Source organism: Dreissena polymorpha, chromosome 15 (genome assembly GCF_020536995.1).
Source record: "Dreissena polymorpha isolate Duluth1 chromosome 15, UMN_Dpol_1.0, whole genome shotgun sequence".
Lineage (NCBI taxonomy): Eukaryota > Metazoa > Mollusca > Bivalvia > Myida > Dreissenidae > Dreissena > Dreissena polymorpha.
In genome coordinates this window covers 52,205,736-52,226,980 of record NC_068369.1, presented here as the reverse complement: position 1 = coordinate 52,226,980, position 21,245 = coordinate 52,205,736, and the positions used below count along the sequence as shown (strand labels likewise).

General features: G+C 35.5%; 1 protein-coding gene across 1 annotated transcript; it reads left to right on the top strand.

Moving 5' to 3' along the window:
• The first annotated feature begins 3,081 nt into the window (after positions 1 to 3,081).
• On the top strand, positions 3,082 to 21,220 carry LOC127861144 (uncharacterized). Its single transcript, XM_052399512.1, has 15 exons — positions 3,082 to 3,248; positions 6,262 to 6,412; positions 6,653 to 6,853; positions 7,203 to 7,273; positions 7,622 to 7,699; positions 8,065 to 8,183; positions 8,581 to 8,788; positions 9,527 to 9,664; positions 10,092 to 10,289; positions 14,161 to 14,314; positions 16,286 to 16,418; positions 17,270 to 17,475; positions 17,781 to 17,878; positions 18,859 to 19,038; positions 19,468 to 21,220. Exons 1-15 carry the CDS (start codon positions 3,132 to 3,134, stop codon positions 19,570 to 19,572), a joined length of 2,157 nt encoding a protein of 718 aa, XP_052255472.1. The 5' UTR covers positions 3,082 to 3,131; the 3' UTR covers positions 19,573 to 21,220.
• Positions 21,221 to 21,245: the final 25 nt, after the last annotated feature.

Below are 21,245 nucleotides of genomic sequence, written 5' to 3'. Positions count from 1 at the left end.
GAACAATTTAGAGCATTTAAAAGAACATGTATTTTAAAGCTATCGACTATATGGAAACGATTTACTTTCTTGCGTTTTTTTTTGTTACCGACTCCCTAAATATTGTTGCAACTAAAATGAAACGGTAAATACAAAGCGGTGGGTGTTAAAACCGGCCTTGACTTAAAGGTTCAAAAGATTATTTTAGTGAATGAATAGGTTACGCCTGATTTTGCAGTGACAGTGTATTACTTAAAATACACTGAACTGTGTTTAGACTGTGTGAAACTTCAGATACATGTGAGATTATGTGTGGAATTGTTTTATTTAGTGATTTGTATAGAGTGTCTTAACGTATTTTCAATTGATGGTGTAGATTATGCGTTTGATCATGGTAACACTTGATTTGGACACCATTTTGATTTTGTGAGGATAAGAAAGTATTTTATTTCTACATACGACAGATCAAATTATCAAATGCATATTCAAATGACTTCAAGTGTATAGTTTTTAGTTTTAACATCTATGCATATTAGTTGTATTTTTCGTTTGTTAACTAAGCCGCCATATATGCACTTCCGTCGTTTTAAAGTCATTCTGCAACTTAAAGCAAACAATATTTTATTGTAAAGTATTTACTTTAATATTAATATGCGTGTATAGAAGACTTGTTTAAGTCTAAACATTTTTAGAATATAATAAACTCTTCAATTCTATTAATTACGGTTTATCAAGTAAAGAAAACAAGCATTATCTTGTATGAAATCGGTATCTAATCCCAATTATGACTTTAATACTCGTAATTATTAAATACTCGGTCGTCGAAAACACGTAAATAAATATATATATATATATATTTATATACACGTTATAAACACGTTTTTTCTATAAACAATTTTGTCATAACAAATTAAAAACCCCTTCATAACTCTAAAGTTTGACTTGGTAATTCATACCGAAGATAACATTTTTGTCATTATGAAATCAAACAGATTTTCAACTTAAGAGGGCGAAGTGCCAGAAGTTTGGTTAAAGTATTTCCATAATCTTGTGCTGGAGAATTTTTTTTTTTTATCCTCAACAATCCCTATAAAAATTCTTCCCAAAATATTTTACATCATTATACTCAAATCATCGCCAACTCGCATTTTTCGAAATCGGAAGCGACGACCGTTTGTGCTCGCCCCAATTTGAAGCTTAGTGTTCCGCCCCTCATGAGTTGATGCCGACACGGATGTCATGTTTGATGTTTTTTTATAATATGTTTTAAATTAAAGCAATTTTATGGTTACAAAGTAGCACATTTAGTATGAATCATTAATCAGCTAAAAAATAACAAAATATTATTATTGACAATCGGTACTCCTAACGATGTACTAGTAACGATGTTAATATTCCAAGACGTATAGATATAATATACTTTGAAAAGAAAAAGGCAATAGATTTTAACAGGAAAAGATGTACAATTTTTGTTTCAAATTCAACCGCCTGCCTTTTATTCAGAACTATGATGAGAATGCAATTTTGTATCCCCTGCTTATAATTAAATTAATATATTATTGAATGCAATTGAAGTGCCGCTTTTATCAGAGGAGTAACTTACGTCTGAGAAATACGTTTTGATTTTTAGCTATTTACCGGTTAATAAAGTACGAGTTTGAGCGGTTTTGAGTTGCATTGGTTGATTTGACGATGGCGGCTAGTATGATGTGTTACTTAAATATGAGCCTTGTTCTGAGAAAATAATGTAAGGCAGTGTGATTGAAGAGAAGATAGAGGGGAGGACAACTCTGGCAATTGATTTTCAACAAGCGAACCTCGCTTTGTGAAAAGGGGGTTTAATTCATGTGCGTAAAGTGTCATCCCAGATAAGCCTGTGCAGTCCGCACAGGCTAATCAGGGACGACACTTTCCGCCTAAACTTGATTTTCGGTAAGGAGGGACTTCCGTGAAACTAAAAATACCATTAAAGCGGAAAGTGTCGTCCCTGATTAGCCTGTGCGGACTTCACGTGCTAATCTGGGACAACACTTTAGGCATATGCATTAAGCCCAGTTTTCTCAGAACGCGGCTCATATTATAAGAATGCACTTACTAATATATTATTTAAATCGCACACATATCAATTTGTCACAATTAAGATACACGCATTTAACGCATTAAAGTGAAATATACACGTAATGCGTTGATGATCGCTTTTTGTTTTAATTAACTTCCTGGTCCACATGACTACGACGATTTTCCAATAAAGGAATTAAAAGATCAGATAACGACTGGTTCAATGATAGATGTTTTGATTTATCAATAAATCGTTTAAGTAATAGTATTGATAGACATCTAAAAAGTTCATATTAAATGAATCAATTGCTGTTTGAACAGTTCAAAACGGAGACGTGTTCGCCTGATTTTAAATGACAATAAAACTTGTCATAAGCTATTGTTCAATAACACTAGATTTCACAGTATGTTTACAAAGCGTAATATGATATGAGCTGATGAGCCGAAAAGCATTATTCAGCTTAACTGAACGATAAATAGAAAAATATAAATGAGATCGATGCGACTACCTTCTTGTTCAACTCGACACGTTTAAAGGACCAGTGTAGTATACACAAAACAAGCATACGGTTACTGTTAAAGCCACATATTAATAAAGTTAACCCACTCAAAGTGTTACTTGTAGCAATAGTCAAAATTTCAACGCAAGATGTGGTGCGGTAACATCGATTTTACGAGATACAAAATGCTTGTTTTCAGTTTTTTGTATCACAATATATTTCATGTGAATTTCCCGCGACGATATCCGAACATTCACGAGCAAACTCGAGATTGGCTTCGGTCAGAGTCGGAAGCACGACGAAGTTCTCCTGAACTTCCCGAAACCAAACTCACGTTCGTCGCGAGAAATTCACATGGAATATATGTTCACACAAAAAATAAAAACCAGCATTTTTTATCTGTATGAAAACACAAATACGTTGGAGATTTTATTAAAGAAATGTAAATGCACTATTTAAATATATATATATATCAGAACGTTAGCTTAGAACAACAGCAAATAACTCCGAGACTATCCCTTTAAGTTACTTTTGTTAGTTGACCAATGACTTCACATCCGAGTTTGAAACACATTTTGACCTGAAGTCGGTACCATGGCGGACGTGAAAGCCATCCAGATTCTGGACGGGAATATTGCGAAGTTTAAGGCTCTGCCCGCACCGCCTGAGGACGATGATAAGTTCGAATCCTACAAAGACAACTTGGAAAAGGTAAGCCCTATATTCCCTTAAAGTTTGTTTTATTATAAGCTTTATTAACATATTGAAATTCACTGTTGAACAAATGTTGTTTTCTTCTACCATGATTTATGAAGAATCGCGTTAAGGGGGCGCGAAAGGCTCGTCTCCTTAAGCGAGAGAACCTTTTGAACTATATTCAACAAAGTTCAAAACTCTGCGTTTTATATTGAGTTTCGGTTAATTCTAGTAAATTAAGTTTGAACTCTACATTCTTGATTAGAGTTTGGATTAAGCAAGCTTTTATGAAAATGTAAATTTGGTTTGTAACTGGGCCTTATCAAGTCAAGGTCAAGCATTTTAATAGAAAAATGGTACCTTCTCAATAACTTGATTTCGGGTGGAGGTTTTGTCCTTGTAGTTTTCGTGAAGGAAGCTGATTAGTGCAATTTGCTATAAGTCACTATTACTAAGATTAGAAAAAAAACGACAAGAAGATTTGGTTACGATCATTTAAAATAGCAAATTAGCATGAAAACTTTGAAATCGTTTTTTGGTGTGTGTGTGTGTGGAGGGGGGGTGGGGGGGGGGGGGGGGCAAGTCGGGTTAAAGTCTAGGGGGAAAAACTTCATAAAAAACGGCTTCCTCTTAACAACCAGAGCTTATATGGAGGTCTTCCACTGAAAGTTTGCTTGTAGGTACATAACTTACTGGCACATCTAGCGTAATGCTTTTTGGGCTAGTCGGGTCAAAAGTCATTGTTATTAAAAATAAACATCAAATACCTGAGCATTGATAGAGGTATTATGTTGCAACTTTGAGCTTATATACTTACCAAGCTAGGACAAGAACAATTACAAAAATCATTAAAGTTTCGTGTCATTCTTCTCATATCAAAAGGTATTGTGAGCTTTTGACATTCATTTAACGGGCCCGCTGTGCTTAAATCGCCTGGGGAAATGCCTGTGATGATGATGATGATGATGATGATGATGATGATGATGATGATGATGATGATGATGATGAGGATGATGATGATGATGATGATGATGATGATGATGATGATGATGATGATGATGATGATGATGATGATGATGATGATGATGATGATGATGATGACGATGATGACGATGATGATGATGATGATGATGATGATGATGATGATGATGATGATGATGATGATGATGATGATGATGATGATGATGATGATGATGATAATTATGACGATGACGATGACGATGATGATGATGATGACGATGATGATGATGATGATGATGATGATGATGATGATGATGATGATGATGATGATGATGATGATGATGATGATGATGATGATGATGATGATTATGATGATGATGATAATATGATTATTATCATTATTATTATTACATGTGCACATGATTCTGATCAAAACGATGTCCCTGATTCGAAATAAGGTAGTTTCTAAATCAAAGATCGATCTTCATAACTTAATCACGATTTACTAAAGTTTATCTTAATGGGATTGTATTAAGCCTTATTTAACATAAGTCGGTGGCAATAAACCAGAATTTAGTGCTTTGATGTGCTGAAGTGGGAATACAACGGCGCTTTTTATCCCACATTGTCCATTAACCGAAGATAAATATTTCGTTTACGAGAACTATTATCAATTGAGTTTTAATACGTAAAAAAATTAAAACGAGTAATTTATGTCGTGCATATGTACGTTCTAACCGACATATAAGAGATATGAGCCACGCTCTGGGAAAAGGGGGTTAAATGAATGCGCGTTATGTAACGTCCCAGATTAGCCTGTGCAGTCCGCACAGGCTAGGACTGCAAAGGCTAATCAGGTACGACACTTTCCGCTTTTATGATATTTTTCGTTAAAAGAAAGTTTCTTCTCAGCAAAAAACCAGTTCAGGCGGAAGTGTCGTCCCTGATAAGCCTGTGCGGACCGCGGAGGCTAATATGTTTTGTTTTTATTTCTTAATCGTCTTGTTAAAGCTAGTCGTCTTTATTTTTTGAAAATAATTTAGCACTTTGACAGATTGATTTAAATGTGTAGAAAGAAAACTGCATTGTTAATCAAATTTGAACCATTAATTTCGATGGCAAATAAATTAAGTCATAAAAAGCCTTGTGAAGACACATATGACGAGATCTCCCGTAAAATATCAACGAATACTTGTGTGTTGTTTGAATATACGTGAATTTAATAACACACATTGCATGCGGTGGAAAAAACTAATCTAACAAGTGAAAAAACAACAACTTCAATTAAACCTTTGATTTCAAATTAATTTGATTAACTTAAATCTTCTAACATTAATCTAAAGGTAGGATATACGCCGAATATCTTTTTTTTATAAAGATGTTTCTTGTCATACTTCGCGACGTTTAATATTAGTGAGTGAGAATATGTATTACGAGAGTGCTACGCGACTTTCGCAATTATCACAACTATTGTTTTCAACATGTACAATGTTCTCTACATATTACTTAGTTAATTGAGATGCCGTTTCATACGTAACTCGAATGAGCGGAATTCTATACCTTACACACGTGAATTAAGATCATTATATTAGTTTGTGATAATGTTGTAACCGTACACGATACTGACTTATTTTCCGCAGTAATAAACTCGTATGATTATTTTTAAAACATTAAAAAAAGTAAGAAAACGGATGACTAGATTCTAAGCGTAGCACAGCCAATCTCATGTTGATTGCAAACAATAGTTATCAGATCATGAAATGAGCTAAAGAACTTTAGCATGTGCGTTGTTAGTTAATCAATAGGCGACCATTTAGTGTTTCGAGATAATGAGTGAACCGTGGCAATATTTACATCAAAGCGCTGACGGCACTGAAGTTGTTCGCTATTGCAGAATCTTAGACGCAACTCATTTTTCAAAATTAGGTTATAGCTTTTTCATTACAAAGTTTGAAATGAACACAACTCATTGAACTGTATAAAGATTGTGTCTTAACGCACCGTTCGAGATGTGTGTGCACTGTTTATCATCTTAATTATGTTATAGAGATAACATGGACGTTTTCAGCTTATTAAGATGGCCGTCTCGGACGTGACGCAGATAAGCGACTACGCTGAGAGGATCCTGCAGAGACTGCGCGAGCTCAGGGACAGGATACCAGAGGAAATACGGAGGATAAAGGAAGTCGTCGAGAAGAAGGTTCAGCAACAGACGAAAGGTACTCAATCAGGATTTTATTTAGCATTCAAAAAAGTTCATTCCACTAATATGATATAAATAAAATTCTTAATCAGATACGGGAAGCCTTTACATTTTATCTCTTAAATACCGTCCATAATTTTATATGTTTGTAACAGAATTATGCATTGTCATTCACCTGAATTTGTTCCCACATGCAGAAACAAAAAGTAACATATTACATGCTTTGACATCTGACACAAAATGTCCCATGAATCAGAATTCAAGGAGCGGCCAATGAGTGGCGACTGCGTCCCGGGGAGGTATCTGAGACAGTTGCAGTCGATACAAAAAATTGCGACCAATACCAAGCACTTAATGGACAGCCGACTTGCAGAGCTTATCAGCGAGACGGAGCGTCTGTTTGCGAAGATCAAGGACGGGGTTTCTCTGACGATGGAAGACATGGATTTTCTGAAAGGTTCATGGGGAAAAAACTTTTTCTTGCTCTGTACTGTCAGATGTTTGTCTGTGCTCGAACTTTTATGGCAATTGTTGTTATTGTATTTGTTCGGAAAATCTGAAAGTTGTATAGACCAGGATGTTCGTTGAAACAAAAATGAATACTATCATTGATCTTACTTTAAGATTTAAAAATAAAACTCAACAAAAAATTCAAATTAAACACAAAGTTAAATTTATTTTTGCACGAACTTGGCAATTTTATTTTTTAGTTTTGTAATAATGATCGTTTTTGTAGAACGTCTTTCCTTATTTATTTGTTTAATATTTTCATGTACAATAAAACATTAAGGTTCATTTGGTTAAAGGTTGCACAGATGCATGGGTTAACAGCAAAAGTAAAAGTTTTGAAGACGAGAAGCGTGATAAAGAGAGAGAGGTATTTGATCGTTAGTTTGCCGAACATAATAAATGGTTCGCCAAATCTCTCAAAATATTAATCTTCCGAAATATATTAATTTTGTTATTTTAACCCATTAGCAAGTTTCTAATACATTTTGCTAAAAACGATTTGTTTTCCGAGTTTACTTGAAATTGATTTCATGTTGCAATTAGTTGAAGTGTTGTAAGTGGAATTTTAATACTGTTTTCGAAATCAAGTCAGTGTTTCTTATTTGCACCTCTCAACAATACATTTCAGTTTAGAGTTATTGTTCTGGAAGTCATCTAACAACAAATATAGAGTGTGTACTGAAATATTACATCAAATCTTTATCTAATATGTTAGGAAGAACAGAAGAAGAGATTTGAAGAAGAGGAGAAGGACAGAGAAGAAAAGCGAAGGATCGCGGAGCAGAAAGCCGAAGTAAACGAATACGTTATTTAGCTTAACATATTCAAATCCAGCTGTTTTCAACATCGGATTTTTTAAATTAATTAAAAGAGATCAGTGGTCAATGCCACATTACAAATAAATTGACCAGAGAGATATTGGTATTTCAAGTTTCCCTTTACTATTAACAATTACTTATTACAAACTCAACACAAAACAAGCAAACAGGATAAAATGAACTTAACACATTGAATAATAACTTAATATTTAAATGATGATTTATGTCATGTAAAGAAAATGTGACAAATTAATTGAGCATCAGTTGTTGTCGTTTTTATCTAAAAACATGATGATTGTGTAATGCAGTATGATCAATGCAGTCTAGATTTCTGTTGTAGGAACAACGGAAGAAGCAACTTGAAGAAGAAAAAAGGATGGAGATAGAGAGGCGTATTGCCCAGGAAAAGGCTGACGAAGAGGCAAGACGCCGCGACCCTAACAATTGGAAAACTGTCATGTGTGTATTTAAAGCTGGAACGAGTTTATCAACAAGGGCCGATATTAACAAAGCTCATTTTGAAAATTTTAACCAAAGAGTCACTTTGATTTTTGATTCCTTGATGCTTGACAAAGATTTGAATTAATCAATTATTGTTATGAATTTTACAAATATGTAAGTGGTAAAAAAGCACGTGGTTGCAGAATCCAGTCATTGAATTCCATCAACGAACGACATAGAACGGTGGAGCCATTTTTGTTAGTTTCTTGGTTAATTTGCAATTAAGTAAATAGTAAAAGAGTTATATGTATTAATATGTGTATATATCGGTATTCATATTTAAATGTTAAATATAAAACAAATATCACAGATGGATATTGATGTATTTTTATAAAGCGTGTTACGCTTACCCTAGATACAAAGACAAAGTGGATGATCTTAAAAGTCCCTCTAACGGTATTAAAGCCGCAGTTTCCTTCGCCGACAACGAAATGTACGAAGAAGACATTCAGTGTTTGGCAAGTGACGATCTTGACGGTTACAAGGCTGTACTGGGAAAAGAAGAAAAGGCTGTCAGTAGAATTATAAGCATAAACGCGAAGAAAGGAAACTTGGGAGCAGAAGTAAGATTAACAAATATAAACAGAGCATAAGCAAGAGAAAACAACTTTTAATAGCCCGTGGTCTTATATTCGGTTTTGTCCCTCCATATCATAAACTTATTAAATGATTTTCCCATAAGTTACCGCAAAGAACTCGTGTTCGCATTAAATAAAAAAAGATAATACAAAACATCATATTATACCACATGCTTATGATAATATATATATATGATGCATTTACAGTAACTTGTCTAACAATAAGTTATTTGTATTTGACATCGATCATACAATTATGTAACATTACATAAAATAACAGATAATAACACATTGAAGTCTGATGTAGGTTTTGCATGAAAAGTAATTGTTATCTCATATACATACCCGCGTCAATGCACTTGCAGTAACTTGTATAACAATAAATGACTTGTATTTGACATACATGTAGATCATACAATTATGTAACATTACATAATTTAAGAGCTTATAACACATTGAAGACTGATGAAGATTGTGCATGTAAAGTAATTTTATCTCAGATACATGTCCGCGTATTTATTCCATTTTTTTATCTCAGATACCTGTCCTCGTATTTATTCCATTTTTCATCTAAGATACCTGTCCGCGTATTTATCCCATTTTTCATCTCAGATACCTGTCCGCGTATTTATTCCATTTTTCATCTCAGATACCTGTCCTCGTATTTATTCCATTTTTCATCTCAGATACCTGTCCGCGTATTTATTCCATTTTTTCTCTCAGATACCTATCCGCGTATTTATTCCACACGTGACATCCGATAATAAAGCAGAAGAAGTGGTCATTAAACACAGCATCAACGGATGCAAATGGGTAACAAAAGAAGTTTTACAAGCTACGGAGAACGTTCACAAATCATGCGTAAGTTTTTTTATCGAGTTTTTGCCCATTTCGATTAATAATAATTAATTAATAATTAATGTTTCACGCATCCATATGTTTGAATTGAATTGTTAAATCAGTGGGCCAATATTACAGGAGGACAGTATAAATACTAGTTAATTACTTCGCTCTTATCTCATAATTATATAAGTGTTTCAATGTATAATAAATCTTCTGAATGAATTTAGTTAAATATTCAACGGTTTTTATATTTTTCTTCTATAAAAAAAAGTGAAGTACTTTTAAGTTTCCGATCATATGACACAAATATTTGTGCGTTGTAACACTTGTTTTTACAAACAATTCCTGTTTTGTAATAGGGTATTCGTTTTTGTGTGCTAGCGAGATGCGTTGTATAACTACCATAAAATTCATGACACCAGTATGCTCTATGGCGTTAATCTAGGGTGCATATGACGTCACACTGGCTGGTGTAGAACTGCGTGACGTCACCAGCTGCAGGCTCGTTGCCGTTACCCGTCCGGCGGTGCAAACTGTCACGGTTAATAAGCAAGAGGCCCTCATTGGTTCCGACGTTGATTCCAGCGTTCAAGTGCTGATCGAAGAGGGGACATTCCAAGATTCCAGTAGCATCGAACTGAAGGTAAGGAATTAAACTAATTGCCTAAATTATTGTTTGTAAAGAGTAAAAGAATCTTGGAGATGCTTTAAATGGTTCAAGTTTAACATGTTATCTCTAAAGCTGCATTATAGTAAATAGAATTTAAAAATAAATGGACAGACACAGTTTCTCCATAACGGGTCCTAGATCTTTGCTATTCGGACTGTAATATGTTCAATTATGTATTTAGATGATCTATGTGTTACTACAAAATGAGACGAAAACAAAAACAAAAACATTTCAAATCATGCAATCGTTTTGCGTTGCTTCGATTTTATTGACTGTTTACTTTCCGAAATATCATTATTCATAAACAAAAATGTATTTTCATTATGATATATATATGCCATAAGTGTCATTTAGCTCTCTTATGTACAGTGTTCATTTAGTGATTGAATCCGTGACAACATGTTGGAAAATAGTAATTATGACAATCAATTAACAAGTCCTTTTAATGTAAGTAGTATACAGTTCCAAATATACTGAAATAATAGAAAAATGCGATACATCATTGTATTGTATTGTATTGTTTTTTCATTGCATGCCGTATATTTATTATTGGTAAACTGTGAGGCTTGGCTAGCCCTCAAACAGGTTAAATAAAACAAATCTTTGCATTGATCGTTTCTAGGCGATGATGCTACTATACATCATTGTGTGTTTACAGTTTTTTGGTTGCGGTACATATCTTTGATCTTTTCATGATTCTGTTTTCAGACCTTGCTAGAAATGAAGCTATTTTGGTGTTATGTAGTAAACAACATATTCACAATCTTTCTTACAATAAGATTGTTTGACAATTTTCTGTAGATGCATCGCTGGGTTTTTATAGCGTCATAATGTGTATAGTTGAACCATATTTCGTAATATACTAATAACTTAAATATCTATCCCCTTATCATTTACGATCTCATCTTTATCATCTGCTCATGTGGTGCCTACTATGACAAAGGTCGCTGAGCGGTTTCTTCAACGCGAATCGGTCCAGCGAGTCCCTCCAGCTGTCCCACCGTCTTTGTCCATCTGCATATCGATCTTCCAGCGAGTCCCTCCAGCTGTCCCACCGTCTTTGTCCATCTGCGTATCGGTCTTCCAGCGAGTCCCTCCAGCTGTCCCACCGTCTTTGTCCAACTGCGTATCGGTCCTCCAGCGAGTCCCTCCAGCTGCCCCACCGTCCTTTGTCCATCTGCGTATCGGTCCTCCAGCAGGGAGTCCCTCCAGCTGTCCCACCGTCTTTGTATATCTGCGTATCAGTCCTTCAGACGAGTCTCGCCAGCTGTCCCACCGTCTTGGTCCATCTGCGTATCGGTCCTCCAGCGAGTCCCTCCAGCTTTCCCACCGTCTTTGTCCATCTGCTTATCGGTCTTCCAGCGAGTCTCTCCAGCTGTCCCACCGTCTTTGTCCATCTGCGTATCGGTCCTTCCAGCGAGTCCCTCCAGCTGTCCCACCGTCTTTATTCATCTGCGTATCGGTCCTCCAGCAAGTCCCTCCAGCTGTCCCACCGTCTTTACCCAACTGCATAGCATCTGCAACCAGATGTCGGAACCAGTTTTTCTTGGCGACACTCTATCTCTTCCCTTGGGAGTTCTAGGTACGAAACTAGCGTTGTCGTTTTGGATGAATGGATGTCTTCCCAAATGGATGCTGCTTTTTTATCCCCATAAAGTGAAGGTGATCTCGTCAGACAAGCGTATCTTCAGGATCTTCCTGAGACTGAGTTGTCGCATCGGATGCAGGCTCGCGAAAGGTTGATTCTTTTCAACGCCAATGTCTCTGAAGGATGTCTTCTTAAACGGAATTCTTATATTTGATCTTCACAATAATGTGAAGGTGATATTGTCAGTCAATCGAACCTTTAGGATCTTCGAGAGACAGGTGTTGATGGAGACATTGATTTTCTTCACGTTGGTGACGGTGGTTCGCCAGGCATCTGCTCCATAGATTAGAATGGACTTCACCTTCACAATGTACTGAGAAGCATAAACTTAGTGGTGATGATTATATCAATGAATTCCCAGATAATAATAGGCTCGTGCTTCACCGAGGCGGGTTCTGATGTCTGCATCCGTTCTTCCATAGTTGTCAAAGAATCTGCTAAGATAGGTATAGCTTCCTACCTCTTATATCGCATCACATTGGACTGTGATAGTTGCGTTGTTGTAAGCGTTGGAATTAAAAACCTTTTTCTTCCCTCTTTTGATGGTAAGGCTGAGTTGTCCGCGCTGATGTTGGTCTTTTTGGCATCTGTTTTCGTATGCAAGAAAGAATTTCCGTGAGATCGTCAGCAAAGTCGAGGTTGTCCAACTGCAACCACAGAGTCAAATTGATTACTTTTCGCTTATGGTCATTCAATGTCTTTACAACCCAGTATATAGACTTTATGAAGACCTTAGTTGACATTGAATTTGGCACACAATTTGTGGATCAAGTATGTCTGAACCTTTTCCTACTCAGAAGCAAAGTGAAAGAGGCTTTTGCAACCAGCATATAACCAGAACAGCCTACAAGTGACTCGAAGTCTTGTTCATGGATCTACATCGTCTATCAATTTGGTTAAGCAACTGTTCGTCGGAGCCTAACACTGGATTATGTTTAGTCTGCACAGAACCAGTCCATCTTAACTCGCTGATTCCTAGGATGGCGAGGTTGAACTTTTTCGGCGTCACACACACACTGTTGGTCCAGCTGGGGGTCCATCTTCTCCGATGTCTGTCTGTATGCTGTTTGGAGTTTCTTTTTGCTGTTGGTTTTCACATGGTAATGTAGGTTACCATATATGACATCCCTCCTCTTGCTTCAGTAGCATTTCGAACCGTCAGCGGCGTTACTACAACACTTATATAATGTGTGTAATAATCGCTTTACAGTTTACGGTTTGGCAATCATTGTTTGATTCTCAGTCAGCATAGGTAACTTTTATTTAGATCGTTAGACGCGCCTTTGGTTTGTGATGCATTCTGGGCCAAGTTTAAAGTATCAAATCGGTTCAAACTTTCATGACTCTTTCAATGTTGTGATTACAGTTTTAATCATAGTCCCTTTACAGTTGATGCTTTATTTTAAATTAGTGGAAACGAGCCAGAATTTGTTTTTTCTAGATAAATTTAAAGAGATTAATTGGTTGCTACAATTTATTAAAAACTTGTAATCATTATTTGCGTTCTGTACTGTGTTCTTTATATAATATCGTATCCTGATAGTCATTGTTTGTAAAAGCAACCCATGAGTTGCTTTAAACAAAATCTATCGTATAGCGATAGCAATTGCTGTCCTCGTAATGCGACGTTTACACATTCTGTATTTACTAACGACTCTATCTTGGCGTAATTTGTCAGGCGTTGAGTTACTTGACTAAAAGCAAAGGTTAAGGATAAGTATAAAGCCTTACTCCAATTGAACATATTTAAAATACATAGAGGATATTTGTTGGATTCGGTGTAATATCGATTTTAATTTACGAGTGATTATAGAAAATATAGAAAATATATGTTTTCTATGATCAAGAGTAAATTAAAATCGATATTACACAGAATCCAACAAATAATCTTTTTATTTTATGCTAAACATGATTATTTTTGTATTTTTTGCAATTCCGGACAATCTTATTCCCTGTTGGGCGCCTCGTTGCGTCATTAAATGTTCAATAGAATTTTATATGTATGTTGTTATAAACATTCGATGCAGAGTAGTCGCCCTTGGTAAAGTTGGGGGTCACAATGGGTAAACCAAACATATCATTATAGTTGCGCTGAAATAATGAAAATTATTCTTTCTAATCCCAGAACCATCGTCTTAAATATAATATTATGTTTTGTATAATTCGAACAACTGAAACCTCAAATGTTACTGCCAGGTACATCCTATACGTTTGGTGGATAGGGATGCATGCATGCTAAATGATAAGCAATGGACGCAAGTACAGAGTTCCACATCCATGGTGTCGATGACATGTGCATCCCCGCCAGCAAGACACATCAAAGTGGCATTTTCGGATGTTCACCAATTAGGTAGTAATATCGTACAATAATAAAACACAGAATTGCATAACAATTTCATTATCAGTCTGTATGGCGCGGGTACTAGCTGGGACCATTATGGAAATAAGTGAAATTATTTTCACTTTGTTGTGTTATCCCTGGTAATGGTTAGCATTTCATGGTAATATTTATACACTTGAACTTATATTTGTTATATTATGCCATGTATTACTTAGTTAGGCATTCATCAGTATTTGTTAGTATGTATATATTTGTTTGTATCTTACCATGATTTGTATATCTGTTCCAAAATAAAACTACTTACTACTACTACTTCTACTATACAACATTAAAAGGATATTGTTTGAGGTGTTTTATCCAGTTAAATAAAAAGCCGGCAATTCCAACGGTTTACTTCCCAAATCGGCAGTACTCGGGCAACACAAGCTTGTTTTAACGCGGCCCTCTTATATTCACATGTTTTAAAATCCCATCAACAATTCAAGGTTATGCAGTTACCATGGAAATAAAATGTGATATTTAATTCATTACACATTCAGTACATAATGGTCATTTTTTCCGCACCTTAATGTCACTAAAATCCAAAAAAAAAAAAACATGTTTTGAGCCTGCAATGTCTACTTTCTGTTTCAAAAGAAGATAAGTTTGTGTAATTTTTGTATTACTTGTTTTTCGACGTTCAATGTTCAATGTTGTTTTTTAAACAATTGATTTTAGAAAATGCAAGAAATAGATACGTTCTGAAACTAAAATGTCATTTTCGCATGGGTGTTCTGAAACTGTTTAGATATATATTTTTACAAATAATTTTGCTAAGGGATCACTGCTTTTGACTATGAAATGTCGCCTAAATGGGCTTAACGTATCAAATAAAAAGACACATAAATTGACGGTTAAGAAGCAAATAAAAGTAAAATGAAGTCCCCAAAAATTAAACATTAAAAATTATACTAATACTAAATCTACTGTAAGTTGATTGAATTTACTGACTGTGGTTGGTCGGCAAAACTGGTCCAGGGTATAATACTTGAAATCTATTGGCAATACATTTGTTGGAAGTATTTAATGCTTTTAAAGTTATGATAAATACATATGGACAAAATATGTGTATTCTACGCTTTTCGCCTGCCTTAAGTTATATAGAAAATAAATATCAACCGTACATTTCACATGAAAACTGTGAATGCATCCTCTGTAACAAAAATGACATCGGCGACAAAATGCACATCTGCTTATATGCCCCATTTTCCAAGAAAAAAGAGTAAAACACATTCAACGTAAATATTTGTTACACTCAAATATAATTAAATGTAAACAATTGATATGCGTTAACAGTCCAATTGCACACAGAAATACTGCACAATTTATTAAACAAACAGTTTGCCTCTTCAGACGTACTTAGTCTTATTAAAATCCTTGTAGCACGAATCATAACACACAGACCATTTTATTTTATTTATTTATAATGGTGTAACTAACCCTACATCTATATCTTAAACAAGCAACAGACACACAGTTTATTTTAATGGTTGTCGCAGTTTCGGGAGATTCCGTCGAGCTTATTATGTGTTGTGAGACTAAGTTACGAGATTGTTTCGGTTTTGTCTTTTCGCGTGGTATAAATGTGTCATTAAACCACATTTGGACAAACATATTTCTTTGAAACATAAACTGAACATGCTTAAACCTTAAATTGTCAAGCCTGCTTTATGCGCCAAACAATGTTATTTTAGATACAAAGTCAATAGCTGTTCCTTTGCTTAAAATATTTATAATATTAAATGATTGAGTAAGATATCCTATTTCCTTTTCAGATGTAAATTGTTAAGAACCAAATTACCAAAAAGTATTGAAGAAAATATCGATTGAGAAATACGAATAAAAAGATGTGTTAGTTAACAATCATTATTTGGTTTTACTGGTGTTCCAGTTGGTGCAACATTAAGCAAATCAAGTGCAAGAGCTCAACTGTTTTTTCAGGCAGCAAGTCAGCGGACCGCCGTGTCCATCTCTGCCAGACGGACGACTCAGACTGGAAACTCGCGGATTTCGAGTACAGAGCGTCGATTGGAACAACTCTACTGTTACTTCCACCAAACCGGATGGCATACAGGTAGGTGCAATTTTTTTCTTCATTTCAAATGTCGATCGTAGATTTCAAAGTTTTGTGTCATTTTGTTTGTGAATTTGTCTAGTCCTCCTACCTTCCCTTCGTCTAATTTCGTTTGCTTTTTTTCTTATTCATGGCTGTGTATACAATTTATGTAACTTTTTACTATTATGAGGCGATATTTCGCTCAACAAATCAATACCCATTCGTCCGTTGGAACGGTCAAACCTTATTGTCAAATGTCATTCGAATCTGCTGAATAACAGATATAAACCTTCAAAAGCGGATATAAAAAACTACCGGTATTTGTAGAAACATTAATCAATATCCTCGACGATTCTAGTTGTCTTCATTATTGCTATATTGCCAGAATTGATTAGGTCCCATTTTGAACAAAAAATATTATTGAAAACAATCACAACACTATAAATGATAAAAAACAATATTATATGTTTGACAAAAGTTCTGTGTTGTATATTATGTGATGGAAAAGTTCTGTGTTGTATAAAATGTAATGAAAAAGTTTTGTGTTGTATAAAATGTAATGAAAAAAATTTGTGATTGTATAAAATGTAATAAAAATGTCTGTGTGGTATTAAATGTAATGAAAAAGTTCTGTGTGGTATAAAATGTAATGGAGACGTTATGTATGTTATAAAATGTAATGCAGACGTTCTGTGCGGTATAAAATGTAATGCATAATAACGGCAATTAGTTATTTACTTTTTATTAAAGACACACAGATGGTAAAACAAGTTCTACCCTCATTCATATAATTTTGGAATTTTAATTGGTTTAAAATTACATTGCCTTTCTAACAAAATGCTTTTAAAAAACATTCTGATTTAATACAGGGTCGTTGATATCGGGATTAGTGGCGGCATGTCGGACAAAGATGTACTAAAAGTCATAGCCACCTTTCAAACCGCTAATGGTACAGCGGCAAAATTAATTTTCCGTCAGAAACGTGAGAACCCAAAAATTGCTACACTGCTCGTTTCTGAAAGTCATCTTGTAGATGAAAACATTGCACAACTCAAATCAAGCGGATACGATTTCGGTAAAGCTATTGTCAATTTATAGCATTCTTTTGTTAAATATGAGATCTTTCAAGGCATGAGACTGCATTACATGAAGGCAGGGTGTTTGTACCTTTTTACTTTAAAATACTATGTATTTGGCCTTTTTTAACTATAAAATTTACAATTGGCGACTATTTGGTTTTTAATGATTTAGCTTTGGAGTGGTGTTTGCTATGTGGTGGATTTGTATTAACCCCAACCCGTCCGGTATATTGACCTTATACCTACCTATTTTAAAAAGGCAAGAAACTTTCTTTATATAACCCTTTTGTTCTGCACCTAGGACCAGAACCAAGCAAAGAAGTGTGCCTCTCGGAAGGTCAGACTATGAACATATCATCAGAAGGATGCGTGGACTTGCGTCAAGTAGACCAAGATAAGGTGGGTCAGATTATAAACATAACATCAGAGGGATGCGTGGACTTGAGTCAAGTAGACCAAAATAAGGTGGGTCAGATTATGAACATAACATCAGAGAGATGCGTGTACTTTGAGGCAGAGATCTGGTAAGCCAGTTTATGAATGAAATGTTAGACGGATTAACAGACTTGATTAAATACCGAGATCAGCAAGGTCAGATTATGAATACAACATCACAGTGATGCGTGGCATTGAATGAAGCAGAACGAGATCGGGTAGGTTAGATTATGAATACAACATCTCAGTGATGCGTGGTATTGAATGAAGCAGAGCGAGATCGGGTAGGTTAGATTATGAATACAACATCACAGTGATGCGTGGCATTGAATGAAGCAGAACGAGATCGGGTAGGTTAGATTATGAATACAACATCACAGTGATGCGTGGTATTGAATGAAGCAGACCGAGATCGGGTAGGTTAGATTATGAATACAACATCAAAGTGATGCGTGGTATTGAATGAAGCAGACCGAGATCGGGTAGGTTAGATTATGATCATTACACCAAAGGGATGTGGTGTCTCGAGCCGAGTATACCGAGTTCAGGTAAGTCCGAGGAATGTGTGGACTTGAGTCAAAAGACCGAAAACGCGTAGATCATTTCATGAACATAACACAAACCGAGATCAAGTAGGTAAGATTATAATTATAGCGTCATAAGGATGTGGGAACATGAGCTAGGTAGACCAAGAGACGGATTGCCTATGCGTCTAAGATCAAATAAGAAATGGATCCTCTGTATATTTTAAATTGTATGGCCGTTCCGAATGTTACATACTCAACTGGTCCAACAACGAATAAAACTGGGTTTTCATTACAATCCAAGCATATTTCAGTAGTATTTAGCTAATTATTCCATTCCATTTTATTTACTTTCTGTATTGCAGACGTTCGACAAAAACTCAAATCAAATTATGACACAATCATTATTTTCTCTTTTAGTTAAATCACACATTCTTCGCCTACATGAATCCAGTCAATCTGCGTCTTTCCATTGCCTACCAGAAAGATTTCAGGGCCCTCCGAGCGTCTGGCGAGCCCTATGACGGTTACATTGTTGTAACTTTGAAAAGCGAAGCTGGTGAGCCGTTAGATACCGTGCGACTTGGCATGTCTTTTGAGGTAGGTGTAGTTTTTTACGTACAACCACCAATTTACAAGCAGCAGAATGTACCCTAAACAGCTGATCAAACGCAAATTTATGTTATAATTTCTTAATTTTCGTTGACGGACAGTTGGGACTATATCGATTAATATTGTCTTTAGTGGCGTTTATAAGTGATGTTTTAAGTATAACTATAAATATATCGTAGATTTCATTCAAAGAAATACCTTAAACTTCTTTATATGTATTAATTGAACAAAATAGAAATTGTGTATTGAGCAAACTCCTCTCCTTTAAAATAGCGTGCATTGTACACAATACTGATTTGATACAGAATTATTTCGATTCATATATAGATGTATTATTAAAATAATTATTTAAAAAAATCATGAACTCAATAGAGTTTGGTTAATAACACTTCCAAGCGTCTCGTTTTGTCTTCACAGGGCATTCAGGAACGTGACTACGGAGGAATGTACACAGCTCGATCTGACAAGCTGAATCCTTCCAAGGCCAAACCGCTTACAAAACCACAACCTAGGAAAAAGTAGATTTAGCATGTCTAGAAAATACTGTAACGTATCGTCCGAAGATAAAACCATAATCAAACTCATGTTTTGTTCTAAGAGCAAAACTATACTTATATAAGACTTTGGCTTTACTTGTGTACTCATTGTGTTTTATGTGTGTTTTTTCAAAAACTTTTAATGGTTTTCTGATCCAATATTTGATTTTAAGCTCGGCTGTTTTCAGAAAACCCCCGAGGTATTGTCATAGACAGCTCGTCGTCCGCCGTCCGGCTTCTGCCGTCCGCGTCGTGCTAAACCTTAACATTGGCTCTAAATTCAAAGTGCCTCCACCTAAAACTTTGAAACTTCATATGTAGCTGCACCTTGATTAGTTCTTCACGCCACACCCATTTTTGGGTCACTAGGTAAAAGGTCAGGGTAACTGTGACCTCTCATATAAAACTTTACCATAGGTTCTAAAATCAAAGTGCTTCCACCTACAACTTTGAAACTTCATATGTAGATGCACCTTGATCAGTTCTACACGCCACACCCATTTTTGGGTCACTAGGTAAAAGGTCAAGGTCAATGTGACCTCTAATATAAAGCTTAAACATATGTAAAAGTCCTAAAAATGAAAGTATTCTATCTACAGATGCATAGTCTCTCAGATGATTTCTTCTCGCCACTAACCTTTCTTTCTTTTCTTCTGACAAGCTTTGATTTATGCAAAACTGCACCCAAAGCCCAGCGTTGGCACCCGCTATGCGGTGCTCTTGTTATCCCCCGCCATAGGCGGAGGGATATTGTTTTGGCGTTGTCCGTCCGTCCTTCCGTCTTTCCGTCCGTCCGGAGCCATATCTTGGAAGTCATTTGGGGGATTTCATCGAAACTTGGTATGAGTATATATATGGATAAGAGGATGATGCATACCAAATGGCATTGTATACCATCTGTAAATAACGGAGTTATGGCCCTTTGTATCTTGAAAAAATGCTTTTTGTGTGTGTCCGGAGCCATATCTTGGAAGTGCTTTAGCGGATTTCATTAAAACTTGGTATGAGTATATATATCGATAAGAGGATGATGCACGCCAAAGGCATTGTACGCCATCTGTTAATAACGGAGTTATGGCCCTTTGTATCTTGAAAAAAATGCTTTTTTGAGTGTCAAATATAACCCTTTTGTGTCCAGAAGCATATTGGCGGGGGATATCAATTCAACAAATTTGCTTGTTATTTATACTTCAATATGTATTGCTTTTCTACTCACCGGTATTGTGGTCAATCTTTGACCAGCGTCCGGCGTCGTCAACTTTAAGCTCGTAACCATTCATTCTGATTAAATAGTTCAGAATGTTTATCTTAACAATATATAGGCTGAGTTTGAATCTGGGTTACGTGTGTTACCATTCTAGAAGCCACATTTATGACTCAAACTTTTTGAAACTTTGTCAGATTGTTTATCATGACAATATCCAGGCTGAATTTAAATGTTGGTCATGTTCGTCTAAAACTTGAAAACTAAGTCAAATCCTAAATATTCTTGTTCTTACGCTTACCGCCACATGTATTACTAAAAATCATTATTGCTGTATTGTTATTATATAAAAAATGCATACATGGTTTGGTTTATATGACTATTATTTTGTTGTAATTTGCATTGTAAATAAAGTTAGCCATTAAAAAACAAAAACATACCTTAACTCAGTTTTA